This window comes from Neolamprologus multifasciatus, chromosome 16, assembly GCF_963576455.1.
Source record: "Neolamprologus multifasciatus chromosome 16, fNeoMul1.2, whole genome shotgun sequence".
Taxonomy (NCBI): Eukaryota; Metazoa; Chordata; class Actinopteri; order Cichliformes; family Cichlidae; genus Neolamprologus; species Neolamprologus multifasciatus.
This window is the reverse complement of record NC_140454.1, coordinates 13271917-13288437: the sequence shown is the minus strand read 5'-3', so window position 1 is coordinate 13288437 and position 16521 is coordinate 13271917. Positions and strand designations below refer to the sequence as shown.

Sequence of the window (16521 nt, the reverse complement as noted above, 5' to 3'; positions counted from 1 at the left end):
TATTGCACCTGTAATGCTTTTCCCTATTAGGAGGCAGGGGTAATGGGAGGGAGAGGGGAGGTCAGGGGGTGGAATATGGAAACAAAGCAGCTGCTGTTTAAATTTAAAAAAAAAAAAAAAAAAGCTTCATACTTGTGAATCTGCTCTGTAATATCTGTGGTGGATGGAGTCAAATGGTAATAAACCAGGTTCTCTGTTTTCGCAAAGTAAACACCGTGTCATCCGTTAATGAGTGGTCACATTTCTGTATTCACGACTCAGAGGAAAAGCTAAAACATCGGTGCAAATGAAGAGAGGGGAAACTGTAAAAGAATGAGTTATCCTATCATAGATTCAAAATGTTAGGTTTGTCATACTGACTATAATAGTGTGACGGTTGAAAGATTTAGTCTTTGAGCAGCATTAAATAACACATACCTTTAATGCATTTCAAAAGTTTCCAGACTTGCACCTTAAGTGCAGAATTCAACATTAACTAATGAAGCACACTAACTTTTTCTTATTTTATCCTGTTGAAGTTTCTTGGGCACATGTGCAGTAAAAAGGTGCATGTATGTCTGTGCACTGCTGGAAGATGAGTAAGAGACTGGCACCATGCATAGGTTGCAGGTCTGTTGCAGAGCCCCTCTCAGTATGGCGCCCCTGGTGTTTATTGCTGACAGGAGTAGCAGGATGAATTTTGCTGTGTGCAGGGCTATACTCTGACCAGACTGAAACTTTTCTTTGGTCTTCCTCTTTTCCTCCTGTCTGGCAGCTCCATATTCAACCTCCTTTGTCCAATATATCCACTCTCCAAGAAGGAATTGTGGATATATTGCTTCACTGCACGTCTCCAGCTGAGCTGTCCCTCTGACATACTAATTTCTAATGAAGTGAAAATCTAAGCGTCTCTTTCACCTCAACCTCCTGTCTTTTTGTTAATATCAGCAAGTCCAAACCATCTTGTAAACATTCCCTTTGCAGTTATCCTTCTTCACCTCTTTTGTGCACTGGCCATTGCTTTGGATGGTTGGACACAGGCATATAAAATCCTCTTCTTGATAGCTCCACTGTTTCTCCTCTCCCTCTTATTAACACACATGCAATCTGTCATCTTCTACTAGCTTTCACCCCCTCTTCCCTCCAGAGCATACCGCCACCTCAGGGCTCTCTTCCACCTGTTCCCTAAACATCAGAGTCTCTGGTTAACCTATCACCATTGCCAACAAGAAGGTACGGTGGCCCTGAGAGGTCAAACGGACTGCAACTTCAGAAAACACCTGCAAAAAGAAAAATGCTGCAAAAAGAAAAGCGCTGCAAAAGCACACACAACACAACGGAAATAGGAAAAAACACAACGGAAATGTTTCTGGGGAGACAATAACCGGACGGACCAGTTGCACGAACCAAAACATGCTAACAAGTGCACTGGGACTGGGAGACACTTCAACGAAGTGGAAGCAGAGCGGCCAAAGAGTAAACTATTATGTCACTTATTTATGTGCAAATGTTTAATAATGAGGAACATTAAAACATTACTGTTGGCCACATGCCTACAAAGTTATGTGACATTAGCGATGTTTGTACTTTCAGCGTTTACTTTGTTTTAAAGTCTTTACTTTATACGGCGTTCGATAGTCGACCTTAATCTTACAGAGAATGTGATGATTTTGTGGATAATTAAAGTCAGTCATATATCCACAAACACAACAGGCTGAAAGTCAGTGATGCTGCTCGGTTTGCAGTCCTGAATATCACGGCACAAGCAGGATTCACTGCACTGTTAATGTTAGCTAAGTTATATTGCTGCCTCTGTTCGGTGGTGTTGAGCCAAACGGACTTTAACGTGTGTTTGAACGAGCTGACGGTTCACTCATTGTAGCGACTTCCACAGTCGCTAGAGGCCGGGGATGGAGCCCGCCTATTTGCCTGACGCGCTGTCAACTTTAGCAATAATGCGAGAGGTGGAATTGTTTGCTTGTTTATTAAAGTGTTTACAGAGTAATGTCATCTCGAGATTTGGACTCTTACAACGTCACAGGCTCTAATGTAACAAGACGAAACATGTTGTGCAGCGGTCAACAAAAACTACGACTACCCAGCCCTCCTCTCTGTCAAAATCAAAACCAGTGAATGACAGACTGACAACGCCCTCTTAATGTCACCGCTAGCACCCACGTGACTCCCATTACACATCACCATAGCAACCAAACAAATGAAAACCCAGTGATCATCAAAAAAGTCAATACATTTAATTATGGTTCCTACACTCATTAAGCTGAAAGAAAGATGCTTTAATCACAGCAGTCACACATGTGTCCACTGTACCAGCTGGGAACTCTTCTTGTTTAGCACTCGTAATAACACTAAATCCTTCTGTTTGTAGCAGTGTATACACCTGAGACTGTCACCTGTGTGTCTGTCCTGCACTCTCTCTCTGTTTCTTTCGCTCTGATTGTGGAATAAAAGTATGAACATGTATTTATAAGTTACACTTGTGTTTGAATCCTGCAGCTTATCACACATTTGATTTCCATGTGTGACGACTGCAAGTGTCCAGAGTGAGGACAGACTGAGGGACCCACTGCTGCACATCATCTGTGAGGCTTTGCACCCCCAATGATCCACCAGGACAAACTCAGCAGTGTGTGAGGAAGAGGAAGAACCAGCAGCAGCTGACAGATGGAGAGAATAGACAGACTGTTCCCTGTTTGTGAAGGACTGCTAGGAAAGTTTAGAATGATTCAGGACAGACAATTAGTTAGTCTTATTAGGTAATGTTCAAATAATGTTATCATCCCAGTGTTTGCAGTGTGGGAGAAAGTACTCAGGGCCTTCAAGTTACACACTATGAAAGGCAGCAACAAGTTTAATGTTCAGAAACCTAAAGTATGTATCAGCAGCTGAATGGAGCTAAAAATAAATGTTTGTTTCAGTTCTATGAAGCTTTGAGTATTTTGGATTAGTAGCACTGCTGTGTTTGTTGCATCATATCTCTGTAATTGTTTATATGCTTTATATATTCTGAGGTAAGTTGATCTATAGTGTTACATCATATTCTATAAGGATGTTATGTGTTTGTATACTTTCTGCACAGTTTGACCCATTTAGCAGAAGTCAGCCTGTTTAAGGCTCTGATATCTATTCTGTATGACTTAAAGCAGTTATGACATGGTCTGATTTTCTCACCCAATAAAGGAATATTTCATATATCAGTCTACTCTTCATTCTATCAGAAACAGTTATCACAGCTCGTACATTTGCTTCTTCCACACATATATGTAAGCATTGAGCCAAATTTAGTAATGCCAACATATTAAAAGAACAATATTTGTCTCTTATATATAATACATCTATATATACACTGTCACAGATACTTGTCTTTAAGTGAAGATTTAAGGTGATAGGAAATATAAATAAATGCAACTTAAATCTTTACTGAAGCTCAGTGTTTGACACAGAGTTCACTCACATGTGCTGTACCAGTGTACTTGCACATGTGATGTGACAATAGAAGTGATTTGATTTTAGAGTTCAAACTCACTGCTGTAATAACTTATAATGATTAATATAATAACTATAATATTGACCATCTCATATTTACACTGACTTTAGTCTCATGAACAACATTAACTATTTGTTATTTACTAGCTAATCTTAAATGACTGTTCAGTACAGATATGAAGCCCAACAATCATGTTTTACACTCCTGTGGTCTCAGCCTCAGATACTTATCAAATCACACAGAGCTCGTGTAGAAACAAACAAACAAATGTACAAAATATGTTCTCCTTCATTTCTGTCAAACAAAGCTGTATGAAACTTTTCCAGCTGTTAGTATCATGGTTGCTAGGCAACCTGGGCAGCGCGACGGAGGCTAGACCGCCCCATTTCAGACCCTGAATTGGGAAACAGTCCCTGAATTGCTGTATCCCAATTCAGGGTCTGCAGCCTTAAAGTACGCAGCCTCAACGGTCCTGAAGGGCCGCGTACTCAAAGACCGCTAAGGCCGGAAGTGTGAGGCTTATGAAATGGGACCAGTGTTGCCAACTCCTCAGTAAGGAAAATCGCTATTGGCTGTCCTAGAAGTCGCTAGAAGTCGCTAAATGACGTCATCACCTAATTTGCATAATTGGTCGTGCTAATGTTATTGTAATCTATGTTGTCGGAGAGAGAAATAACATCGTGGAAGAGACATAAAGTGAGTAAAAAACGTCCTAAATGCATTTAGAATTTATTTAGAACTACAAATTAAATTTATTTGAGCAATTATTGTTTTTTTAATGTCACAATTCCAACCCTGCTCCTTTACCCGGGCTTGGACCGGCAGTGACCCGAAATAGGCACTCTGGTGGAGTTACTTTGTGTGTGTGTTTATAAGTAGTTTTAAACCTTGTGATCCACAAAACAGCATAAGAGTAAAAGAGTAAAAGAAGAACTGACTGCGTTACAGCACCCGCTGCTTGTTGAGAGTAAAAGCGATATGCGCTTTCACGTCTTTTTTTTTAGGGGTCTGAAAACTCGCTAAATATAGCGACAAAGTCGCTAAGTTGGCAACACTGAATGGGACGGTCTAGCCTCCGTCGCGCTGCCCAGGTTGCCTAGCAACCATGATAGCGGGAAACGTGTGGTTGACAGAAATGAAGGAGAACATATTTTGTTCGTTTGTTTGTTTCTACACGAGCTTTGTGTGATTTAATAAGTATCTGAGGCTGAGACCACAGGACTGTAAAACATGATTGTTGGGCTTCATATCTGTACTGAACAGTCATATAAGATTAGCTAGTAAATAACAAATAGTTAATGTTGTTCATGAGACTAAAGTCAGTGTAAATATGAGATGGCCAATATTATAGTTATTATATTAATCATTATAAGTTATTACAGCAGTGAGCTTGAACTCTAAAATCAAATCACTTCTATTGTCACATCACATGTGCAAGTACACTGGTACAGCACATGTGAGTGAACTCTGTGTCAAACACTGAGCTTCAGTAAAGATTCAAGTTGCATTTATTTATATTTCCTATCACCTTAAATCTTCACTTAAAGACAAGTATCTGTGACAGTGTATATATGGATGTATTATATATAAGAGACAAATATTGTTCTTTTAATATGTTGGCATTACTAAATTTGGTTCAATGCTTACATATATGTGTGGAAGAAGCAAATGTACGAGCTGTGATAACTGTTTCTGATAGAATGAAGAGTAGACTGATATATGAAATATTCCTTTATTGGGTGAGAAAATCAGACCATGTCATAACTGCTTTAAGTCATACAGAATAGATATCAGAGCCTTAAACAGGCTGACTTCTGCTAAATGGGTCAAACTGGGCAGAAAGTATACAAACACATAACATCCTTATAGAATATGATATAACACTATAGATCAAATTACCTCAGAATATATAAAGCATATAAACAATTACAGCGATATGATGCAACAAACACAGCAGTACTACTGATCCAAAATACTCAAAGCTTCATAGAACTGAAACAAACATTTATTTTTAGCTCCATTCAGCTGCTGATACATACTTTAGGTTTCTGAACATTAAACTTGTTGCTGCCTTTCATAGTGTGTAACTTGAAGGCCCTGAGTACTTTCTCCCACACTGCAAACACTGGGATGATAACATTATTTGAACATTACCTAATAAGACTGATTCAGGACAGACAATTAGTTATTCTAAACTTTCCTAGCAGTCCTTCACAAACAGGGAACAGTCTGTCTATTCTCTCCATCTGTCAGCTGCTGCTGGTTCTTCCTCTTCCTCACACACTGCTGAGTTTGTCCTGGTGGATCATTGGGGGTGCAAAGCCTCACAGATGATGTGCAGCAGTGGGTCCCTCAGTCTGTCCTCACTCTGGACACTTGCAGTCGTCACACATGGAAATCAAATGTGTGATAAGCTGCAGGATTCAAACACAAGTGTAACTTATAAATACATGTTCATACTTTTATTCCACAATCAGAGCGAAAGAAACAGAGAGAGAGTGCAGGACAGACACACAGGTGACAGTCTCAGGTGTATACACTGCTACAAACAGAAGGATTTTGTGTTATTACCAGTGCTAAACAAGAAGAGTTCCCAGCTGGTACAGTGGACACATGTGTGACTGCTGTGATTAAAGCATCTTTCTTTCAGCTTAATGAGTGTAGGAACCATAATTAAATGTATTGAATTTTTTGATGACCACTGGGTTTTCATTTGTTTGGTTGCTATGGTGATGTGTAATGGGAGTCACGTGGGTGCTAGCGGTGACATTAAGAGGGCGTTGTCAGTCTGTCATTCACTGGTTTTGATTTTGACAGAGAGGAGGGCTGGGTAGCCGTAGTTTTTGTTGACCGCTGCACAACATGTTTCGTCTTGTTACATTAGAGCCTGTGACGTTGTAAGAGTCCAAATCTCGAGATGACATTACTCTGTAAACACTTTAATAAACAAGCAAACAATTCCACCTCTCGCATTATTGCTAAAGTTGACAGCGCGTCAGGCAAATAGGCGGGCTCCATCCCCGGCCTCTAGCGACTGTGGAAGTCGCTACAATGAGTGAACCGTCAGCTCGTTCAAACACACGTTAAAGTCCGTTTGGCTCAACACCACCGAACAGAGGCAGCAATATAACTTAGCTAACATTAACAGTGCAGTGAATCCTGCTTGTGCCGTGATATTCAGGACTGCAAACCGAGCAGCATCACTGACTTTCAGCCTGTTGTGTTTGTGGATGTATGACTGACTTTAATTATCCACAAAATCATCACATTCTCTGTAAGATTAAGGTCGACTATCAAACGCCGTATAAAGTAAAGACTTTAAAACAAAGTAAACGCTGAAAGTACAAACATCGCTAATGTCACATAACTTTGCCGGCATGTGGCCAACAGTAATGTTTTAATGTTCCTCGTTATTAAACATTTGCACATAAATAAGTGACATAATATTCAGAACTTACTTTTGAAAGTTTACTCTTTGGCCGCTCTGCTTCCACTTCGTTGAAGTGTCTCCCAGTCCCAGTGCACTTGTTAGCATGTTTTGGTTCGTGCAACTGGTCCGTCCGGTTATTGTCTCCCCAGAAACATTTCCGTTGTGTTTTTTCCTATTTCCGTTGTGTTGTGTGTGCTTTTGCAGCGCTTTTCTTTTTGCAGCGCTTTTCTTTTTGCAGCATTTTTCTTTTTGCAAGTGTTTTTCTTTTTGCAAGTGTTTTTTCTTTTTGCAGCATTTTTCTTTTGGCAGGTGTTTTTCTTTTTGCAGCATTTTTCTTTTTGTAAGTGTTGTTTGAAGTTGCAGTCCGTTTGGCCTCTCAGGGCCACCGTAAGAAGGGGATCAGAGCAGACCCCTGATTTTATCCCACCTCACCACTTTGTCACCATCATCGTGCATTTTAGATGGATTTTGTTATTTTAGTTGTAGTTTATGTCGACCTCTCTGTCTCTGGAACAGTATTACTGTATTCAAAAACACAATCTTCTCAAACAAGCAGTATTATATTTTGTTGCTCTCTAGAAATAATCATTGCGTTATGAAGGCTCCCAACAGGAAAACACGCTGTATACGGTTTTATTTTATTAGGAGTCGGGTGAGTTTTTACTCAAACGGAGACGATCTTTACCAACAGCCATTTTGCATTATGTATCCCATAATGCACCGCTGCTGTCACGACAACATTTCGCCATTTCGGGTTTGGCGGAGAAGGGGGGGCGCTCTGTAACTCCCGCGAAGGAATTAGGTCAGCCGAGCGGAGGTGTGTGTTTCTTCATTGAAAACATTTCTCGTTCGTTCTCGTTTTCCCGACGGCTCTCTTATCGTGCTCCGATGCGTGTTACCTGGGTGCTGCGGATGAACTTTACCAGCGTCGGCCCGGGCTGAAGAGTCGAGTCAGTTGTCGGATTTTCTAGCTAACAGCTAGCAAGCTAGCTGTGTGTAAACAACAAGGTAAGAGCCACTGTAGTCACTAGTAAATAAATAATGAATGTCAATAGAACTTGGTATGAATGACCAGTGAGTACAGTGGGGTTTGGTATATTTGCAGCGAATCAAGTGAATTTGCAGCACCAGTTAGCTAAGTCGCTCTGTTAGCTTGTAACACACTTTTACGTTAATAAATAAGCAATCATTAACTTGGTTAGCGATTGCATTTACTCCTCTGTTAGCTTGCTAACTTTACGAGCCACTTTATTGCATTTGTGTGCGTTCATTGTAACCATAGCACTGACAAGCCCAATGTTGTTGTTTGTTTTTCCCTAAGTAAGGTTGTGTGGCTGTGTTTGTAACGTCACCTCAGTCACGTTTCCTCTGAAATACGCAGTGTCACATGCGGTGCAACTTTAGTGTGAGCGTTAACGAGCGGTACAAATCCAACAGTTAAAGGCTTTAATTGTTGTACTTTGGAAAAATGATGATTATTCAGAGAAACACAAACATGAGGGGATGAAAACAGACTGAGATTTTTTAAAAAGCTGGAATGTCTGCAGACCTACCATCTGCACAATATGATAGCTGCTAGGAATGTTTTAATTATTTTGCAGAGTGCGTCAGAGTGGTAAACATGCACATTTAATCTGCACCTGTTAGTGCAGGGACAGCAGGGCTGCAGCTAGAGCTTATTGATTCGTGACGTCCTTGATTAGAAACCTTTCAGAAAATTGTTAAAACAAATGGGCACACGTTTCTAAAGTAATGTGCATGTGTAGATTTATTAATCTGTGCATTTTATTTTGTAAAAGATGAAACGGATGAAAGGAGGAGAGGAGGGAAGCGATGACTCCTCCTGTGAGAGTCCAGCAGAGGTTTGCAAGAAGGTGCGAAATCAGTTGAGCGAGGATTCGGAGCCAGATGTGGCTGAGTCGCTGGACTGTAACTGGGCACGGCTGCCTCAGGAGCTCCTGCTGCATATCTTCCAGTACCTGCCACTGCTGGACCGGGCTTATGCCTCCCAGGTGTGCCGTGGGTGGAACCAAGCCTTCCACATGCCTGAGCTGTGGAGATGCTTTGAGTTTGAGCTCAACCAGCCAGCCAGCTCTTACCTAAAAGCCACACATCCAGATCTTATTAAGCAGATCATAAAGAGGCACTCCAATCACCTGCAGTATGTCAGCTTCAAGGTAAAAATGTCTGTGTAAACGTGTGTGTCCTCATTCTGGGTTCAAACGTTCATAAGCAGCTTCTGTTTTAAACTGTTTCTTTGATTTTTTTTTTAGTGATATGCAATCTTTTCCTTGTTCTTATCAGGTTGACAGTAGTATGGAGTCTGCAGAGGCGGCTTGTGACATTCTTTCACAGTTGGTGAACTGCTCACTGAAGACCTTGGGCCTCATCTCTACAGCCAGGCCCAGTTTCATGGAGGTTCCAAAGGTATAATTAACACAATCACGAGAAGTCTGGGTCTTTACAGTGTCCTGCTCTTTAGATTTGTAAGCAAAATCAAATGAATTCTTGTTTTAGTGTACATCCCCTCTTATCCATAGTCTCATCTTATCTGAGATTGGGTCTCAAAAGCATCATTCTTATAATAATAATAATAATAATAATAATAATAATAATTCTTATGCATGGAAAATGACACTTTTATTATCAGTCCCACATTTTCAAAAGGACACAGGACTTTCTTTATTTACATATCATGAGCTCTATTCCTTGAACCAATTACATTCAGGTTTCATGGAATCTAGATGTCATTGAGCAAACTAATCCTTTATCAAGGATTGGAACCTGCTGCACGTTCTGCTATCTGTAGAAACTGACATCATGACATGACACCACTGTCATCACAGTTCACGTTTTAAAACCTTTGAGCTCCTGAGCCAGTTTTTAACAATCTTAGTTGAATTCTTTTGAATATTTCAAAATCAGGTTTAAGAACTTTTAGGTTAATTAGAGTAGAAAAAAAAATCACTTGTTTATGAACTCTTGAATGTCACAAAGATCTCAAAAGCTGTTTAAGAACCTGTGATGACGTCATAGAACTTGAAACGTGCAAACGGCCTCACTCGTTCACAAGGGTGTGCTCTTTTTAGCTTCTGTTTTAAAGACAGCTTAAGCCTCTCACAGCCTGTGCTGCTTTTTGTGTGACTGTGGAAAAATATTAGAGGACGTGTTGTTCTTCGATTTTCTCACAATGAGGTGCTGGTTGCCAAGTTGCGAAAACACCTTTTGGCATAATAAAATCTTCTGAACTTCTCCAAAGAAAGTTCTCAAATTGCCATTATTACTCACATTCTGTCAGAGGGGACATTTGATTGAAGGATTTAAACCAAAAGAAAGCTGAATGCAAAAAAACAAAGACTTGTTTTTTCCACATTTTGGAAAATAATAAGACATCACATCATTTTCATCATAAATACTTTTTTGCTATTATAATATGTACCATAAAGTCAAATAGACACCCTTCCAATGCTTTGCACAAAAAGATTTCCTCATTTCCTTGTCCTCAGTTTGTAATACAGATGTATGCAGTCTAGCTGTCTGCAGCACCAAAGCTTAAGATTAATTCAAACAGAGAGGTCCACCCATGCAGTAGACACAAATGAACACACCCTCGCATTTCTTTATTTCAAATTTATTTACCTTGTCTATAGATTAAATCTACAAATTAAATTTGTATGTAATCTTAACCCACTAATTGTGATTAGATTATGGTTTCTTACTGTACTCAGATTGCAGATTGTGTTTGTATTGTTATATGTAGCAGATTCCTAAGTTTAAGGTTGTCTCAGTAATTACAAATAGTGGTGTGTGAGCCATGACAGAGGCCTGCCTGACGTACCAGGCCCACCAAAAAAACTGTATGTTAGTGGGACAGATTATGTTTGGGTAAAATATCATTCCAGACACAGTTGATTAAATCTGGCATTTTGAAGGCATCAGTCAGGTTTAAAGATCGTTACAATTCAATGTGTAATGTTTGTCCTTCCACAGTCTCACTTCATCTCCGCCCTGACCGTGGTGTTCGTCAACTCCAAATCGTTGTCTTCGCTGAAGATTGACGACACGCCAGTTGATGATCCATCTCTGAAGGTGCTGGTGGCCAACAATAGCGACACCCTGAAACTGCTGAAAATGAGCAGCTGCCCTCACGTCTCTCCTGCAGGTACAGTCTAAGTGCATGTGTTTTTATTTATTTTCTACTTCCAGCATGAATGGAAAATGAGTATGGTGCTGTGCAAAAGTCTTGAGACAACTCATTGCTTTGTTTTGCTTAAAAAAAGAAAGACAGAATTTGGGTGTCATTGGAAAAAAAAGTGGCCATTATCAGTAGTTCGTCAGACCTTCTGAAGGTCTTTTCAAAGTTTTTCTTCAGACATTGGCTGCTTTACAGTCCTTGTACCTGAACATTTTCCAAGTAATGTTTTTGTTTATAACATTGACCTATGAATCATCTCAAGCATAAAAAGGCACCTAACTCAAAGGATGACTATATCTTGTGTACATAAAATGCCTGGTTAGAAAAACACATCAATCATTGATTGGCCTTCTCAGCTGTTGAAACACTCATCTTTACATAGTGTTCTGTTGAGATGATCCCACAGCATTAAAGGCAGCCGACATCCAAAGATAACAATTAGCATGTCCTTCAAGAATCCTGGAGAGCTATTGCTGAAGGCTACTTCAGGAAAGTTTGCATAACAGAGTTCAGGCTGTGTTGAAGAATAAAAGTGATCATACCAAAGGTGATCACCTTTATTGTTGCACAGACTCTGTATTTGCCTTATGCATGGCGTTTCCATTTATGCGTCAATGTTTGAATAAACTGCTGCACATATTTTACATTTTTGAGGAACGTATAAAAAAACGAGAGGTGGCTCAAGACTTGTATACTTCACGCTGCATTGATTGAAATTCACAAAATCACATAGAACTTTATTCAGAGAGATAAATTGTTTAGGTTTTGACATAACTGATGAGTTGATAGCTGAACTTTATTTCTTTATTTAAAAAAAACAAACAGAAGATTTAAAACTATGTCTGTAAAACTGGTAGTGGGAGACTAACTTTTAACCTCAATGACTCAGTACATTTAGACCATCCTTCAATTTGTAGGTCTGATGAGGGACCATCTGAGATTATGAGAGAAATCCTCTTCCTGAAATTCTGAGCTAATATGATTGCTGATTAAACTGAAACTTGTCAGGAGGATGCAGTCAACCTGTTTTTTGATTGAAAGTGAAAACACGATTTGAGAATTGGTCGCATTATTTGAAACGATCTGCCTGTGCTTTTAGGAATCCTGTGTGTGGCAGACCAGTGTCACGGGCTCCGAGAGCTAGCGCTAAACTACCACCTCCTGAGTGATGAACTCCTGCTGGCGCTCTCCTCTGAGAAGCACGTCCACCTGGAACACTTGCGAATTGATGTGGTGAGCGAAAACCCCGGGCAGCACTTCCACACCATCAAGAAGAGTAGCTGGGATGCTATGATGCGGCACTCGCCCAAATTTAACCTGGTCATGTACTTCTTCCTCTATGAGGATGAGTTCGGCCCCTTCTTTAATGAGGAAATCCCGGTCACACACCTTTACTTTGGGCGCTCAGTGAGCAAAGAGGTCCTGGGCCGAGTGGGCCTCCACTGCCCTCGTTTGGTGGAGCTGGTCGTGTGCGCCAACGGCCTGCGTCCTCTGGATGAGGAGCTGATCCGTATCGCCAAACACTGCACCCAGCTGTCAGCCATCGGCCTGGGTGAGTGCGAAGTGTCCTGCAGCGCGTTTGTGGAGTTTGTCAAAATGTGCGGCCGCCGACTGTCCCAGCTGTCCATCATGGAGGAGGTACTGATTCCAGATCATAAATACTCCCTGGATGAGATTCACTGGGAGGTGTCGAAGCACCTGGGCCGGGTCTGGTTCCCAGACATGATGCCGACCTGGTAGAGAGTGAAGCCTGTGCTCAGAGTTCAGTATGTCGGGTTTGTGGTGCGGAACAATCATTGCCTCCATGTTGCGTTGAAAAGCCTCAGCTGGGAAGCTCGATGACAGCATGGCGAGCATGAACTTGCTGAACTCTCGTTAGCAGGGCAGGGATGTAATGTGGGACTCGACAACAACACAATGTTATCACATTATCATGGAAATGCCACAGAATTCCTGCTCGGCTTAATCCGTAGATGGAATTCAGCAAGCTGGCTTCAACCCACAGAAGAGGAAATTTAACTAAAAAGCAATGTTTTTATAACTGCAAATGGAGCTATATGTACCTTATAGGCTGGGTATGATAACCTGTGTTGTGAGAGGGGTGTGTGAGTATGTGCATTTATGTGTGAACGTGCAGGTGGGTGTTTACATGTTTTCCAACATTGAGCAGTAAATTGGGACAATTAGGTGCACTATTGCATGTTGTTACGCTACCACTTGGCCTACATAAATCCGGTGTGAGATAGCAGCTCTGCACTCTGTAAGACAATATGGCATTGACCGCATAGTTGTCTGTACATAGGATGTGACAGAAGGTGTATTTGTCATGAGTGGCTGAATTTTGCAGAAGAGTAGCTGGGTCCTACACCTCATTTTAACCTAATTTAAAGAACAGTGGTTGTGTTGTTTGTCCTCCTCGCCTGGGGAGCTCCAGTCGTGTCTCACAAAACACGATTGTTGAACAAATGGAAGATGGTGGAGAGAAAAAGAAATGTGTATATAGGTGTCTAAATTGTGACGTGAAGGTGTACAGTGTTGATTGATGTCATTGATTTTTATTTTTTCTCAAAGTTATATTTTGAGGAGTGTTTTTTTTTTCTCCCCCTGCATCAAACACAAATTGCCCTGACAAATGATTTTATCTATTTTGGAAAAAGGTTTATGTACAGTTTTAGATTTCTTAAGCACCTTAGATGAATACCAAATGATAGATGGAATACACCTGGTCCTTGAGACCAAATATGGTGATTATTTATACTGTTCTGGGGCTTTGTTGAGTCAAATCCCCAAGTGCTGCATATTGAAGTTGTAAAGCTCTAATTAAAACAATCAAATAATTCTATGTAAATAGTGCACAGAAATGTCTGAATTTGGAGGGTAGAGATCAGCGGTCTCAGTTCTTCACGCTCAGATTAATTTGTAATGATTCAGTAGACTAGTTTGTATGGCTGTTGGCTTACAGTGCATGCTGGAAATGCAAATCCAACCCATTTGTGTTTCTCAGATGCATTAAAATGAAAATATTTTTTATGTAGGTTTCATTTGTATCTTCTGGTATTTGCCTGTTCAAGCTCTAAACCCTGGTTCTCTGTTGTGGATATCTGCCCTTCCAATTAGCATGAGGAGGAAACAAATGTGGACTATCTTGTATACATGAGAGGAAGCAGTATTCACCCATTATAAACACTGTCTGCAGATTTTTCTTGTGTTCCATTCATTTCAGTCGAAAGAGGGTTGGCAAGTCAGATGAGTGAAACAGTTTTGTTTTTTTCCTTTAAGAAGGAAGTCAAATGCATCTGTATATAAAAACGCTGTGTGTTTGATTATTATGAGTAGAAATGTATTTCTTTATTTCACCCTCTGTCAGGGTTTGAAGTTTCCTTAACCGATGGCTTGTCTTTTATAAAACCAGAGTGCAAGCTATCCTTTACTAGATGGATCTTTTTCATACTATATCCACTAGAGAAGTTAAAAACTGTAATTGATTAATAGGGATTATGCTTTTTTTTTTTTAATGAATTTCAGTTTTTCAGTTAAACAAAAGCAACCAGCAGTGGTATTTTTCTTTGTTTAGCTGGGTTTAGCTTCCACCTATTGTCGCCGTGGTTTTGTTGGATACAGGTGGTCCTAATGTTTTGAGTCCACTACCACAAGCTCTCAATCCTTGGTGGGATTTTATTACTTTTTCCCTTTAATGTAGTGGAAAAAGACCCTGTTTTTGTGTGTGTTTTTAACAAAACACACAAAAACAGTTGCCTTGAGGTGCCTTATATTTCAAGGCAAAACTATAGTAATAGAGAGAAAACCCCAACAATCATGTGACGCCCTATAAGCAAGCACTTGGTGACAGTGAGAATGAAAAACTCCCTTTTAACAGGAAGAAACCTCTCGCAGAACCAGGCTCAGGGAGGGGCGGTCATCTGCCATACAACTGCTTGGGGTAATGCGAGGAAGATGGGGGGGGGAATGCATTTATGGCGTATACATATTAAATATTTAAAGGGTTTTGGTAGTGGACAAACCTTAAGGCAGCACTGCATGTCAATAAAAATGTAGTTTATTTCTGCCAGATTTCATTCCTTTTTACTCAAGTTTTATTTCATATACAATAACTGAGAGACTTGTTGCAAGAGGTGCTTCTTAGTATTATTGAATGAATATAGCCTCTTCACAGTATTTGTTTCTCATCACTGAAGAAGTGGATATCTGTGCTCATGTACATTAGCATCTGAAGGGTACAGTAACACATCTCCTGGTTATTTTATTTGAAAATGTGTGCAGTGCATTAAACAGTGGCCCTAACGTGAAGCCTATTTTCACTGAGAGCTTGTCTGTATTTGCTTTTATTGGAATATTCGGCTGGGGGAAAAAAATGCTTCACATGGTAAATGCTGACCGAGAGAGAGCATTATTTAAATTTTGTCACAAATGATTGTCATAATTATAATTTGAACTTTATTTGGGAGTTAACAGGTGTTAAACACTCTCTTCTAGTTTTGCTTCTGTATGACAAAAGCTTTGTCTGCTTTGCTTTACTGGTCACCTGTCTTGAAATTAAAATTGTTTTGGACATGTGGTCTCACACTGTAATAAAAATTTGTGAATGTACTCTGTGCAACTTTCATGTAATTATTTTTCTTTATTAACCGAAGGCACACGTAGTTAAACTCCATAAAAGGACTCCGTTATAAAAATGGGTTGCATTTGAGATGAGAAGATGTATGAACAGTTTTCTTAAATTATTATTTCTTAAATAACAAGAAGAAATGAGTAAAGGGGGGAAAAGGGTGGGGTTGTACATGTATCTTTTATTTATCAAGAAGTCTCTTTTTGGTCATCATATATCCAAAAATAACAACCCACAAACGCCACTTCTCGGCCAGGAAAAGTCCTGCTAAATGTTTCTGAACATTTAAACACTGGAAAGTCCAGAAGTGCTGTTTTTTTGGGGTTTTTTTTACCTTTTAAACTGGTATTACAGACACAGAATGTTATGAAGCAGGAAATACACTCAGCAGATCTGTACATAATGCTCCTTGGTAAGAAATACTAAATTAAAATCTATTTTCTCTTGAAGAAAGTGAGGTTTTATCCTTTATGATTGAAACCTTTCGAACAGCTACAGTTGTGTGGAAACTTTTCACAGGACTCAGGTCCTCCAAAAAACTAAGTACACCCTGAATGCTTCCATAGGAATTAAGTAGCAGCTAGGTGATGCTAATCAAATGCACTTGATTAACATCAGCAAGTGTGAGCAGCTCTTCTTTCTAAAAAGAATATGGCAGCATGACTTAGCTTTGCAAAGTTGCATCAGAACAAACCACAGGAGTTCTGCAACAATGTCCTTTGGACAGATAAGACCAAAGCGGCCATAATGCACAGCACCGTGTTATCAGCATAAATCTTTCATAC

General features: G+C 40.0%; 1 protein-coding gene and 1 long non-coding RNA gene across 2 annotated transcripts; one reads left to right on the top strand and one right to left on the bottom strand.

The window, feature by feature from the left end:
• The first annotated feature begins 44 nt into the window (after nt 1–44).
• fbxl3a (F-box and leucine-rich repeat protein 3a) lies at nt 45–15727 on the top strand. The gene is made up of 6 exons (XM_085134514.1): nt 45–1212; nt 7310–7922; nt 8714–9091; nt 9219–9341; nt 10905–11076; nt 12209–15727. Exons 3-6 carry the CDS (start codon nt 8714–8716, stop codon nt 12847–12849), a joined length of 1314 nt encoding a protein of 437 aa, XP_084990640.1. The 5' UTR covers nt 45–1212; nt 7310–7922; the 3' UTR covers nt 12850–15727.
• LOC146500409 (uncharacterized) lies at nt 5634–7231 on the bottom strand. The gene is made up of 2 exons (XR_014869690.1): nt 6943–7231; nt 5634–5898 (listed from the first exon to the last, which is right to left on the bottom strand). It is a non-coding gene; the product is annotated as an uncharacterized LOC146500409 (long non-coding RNA).
• Nucleotides 15728–16521: the final 794 nt, after the last annotated feature.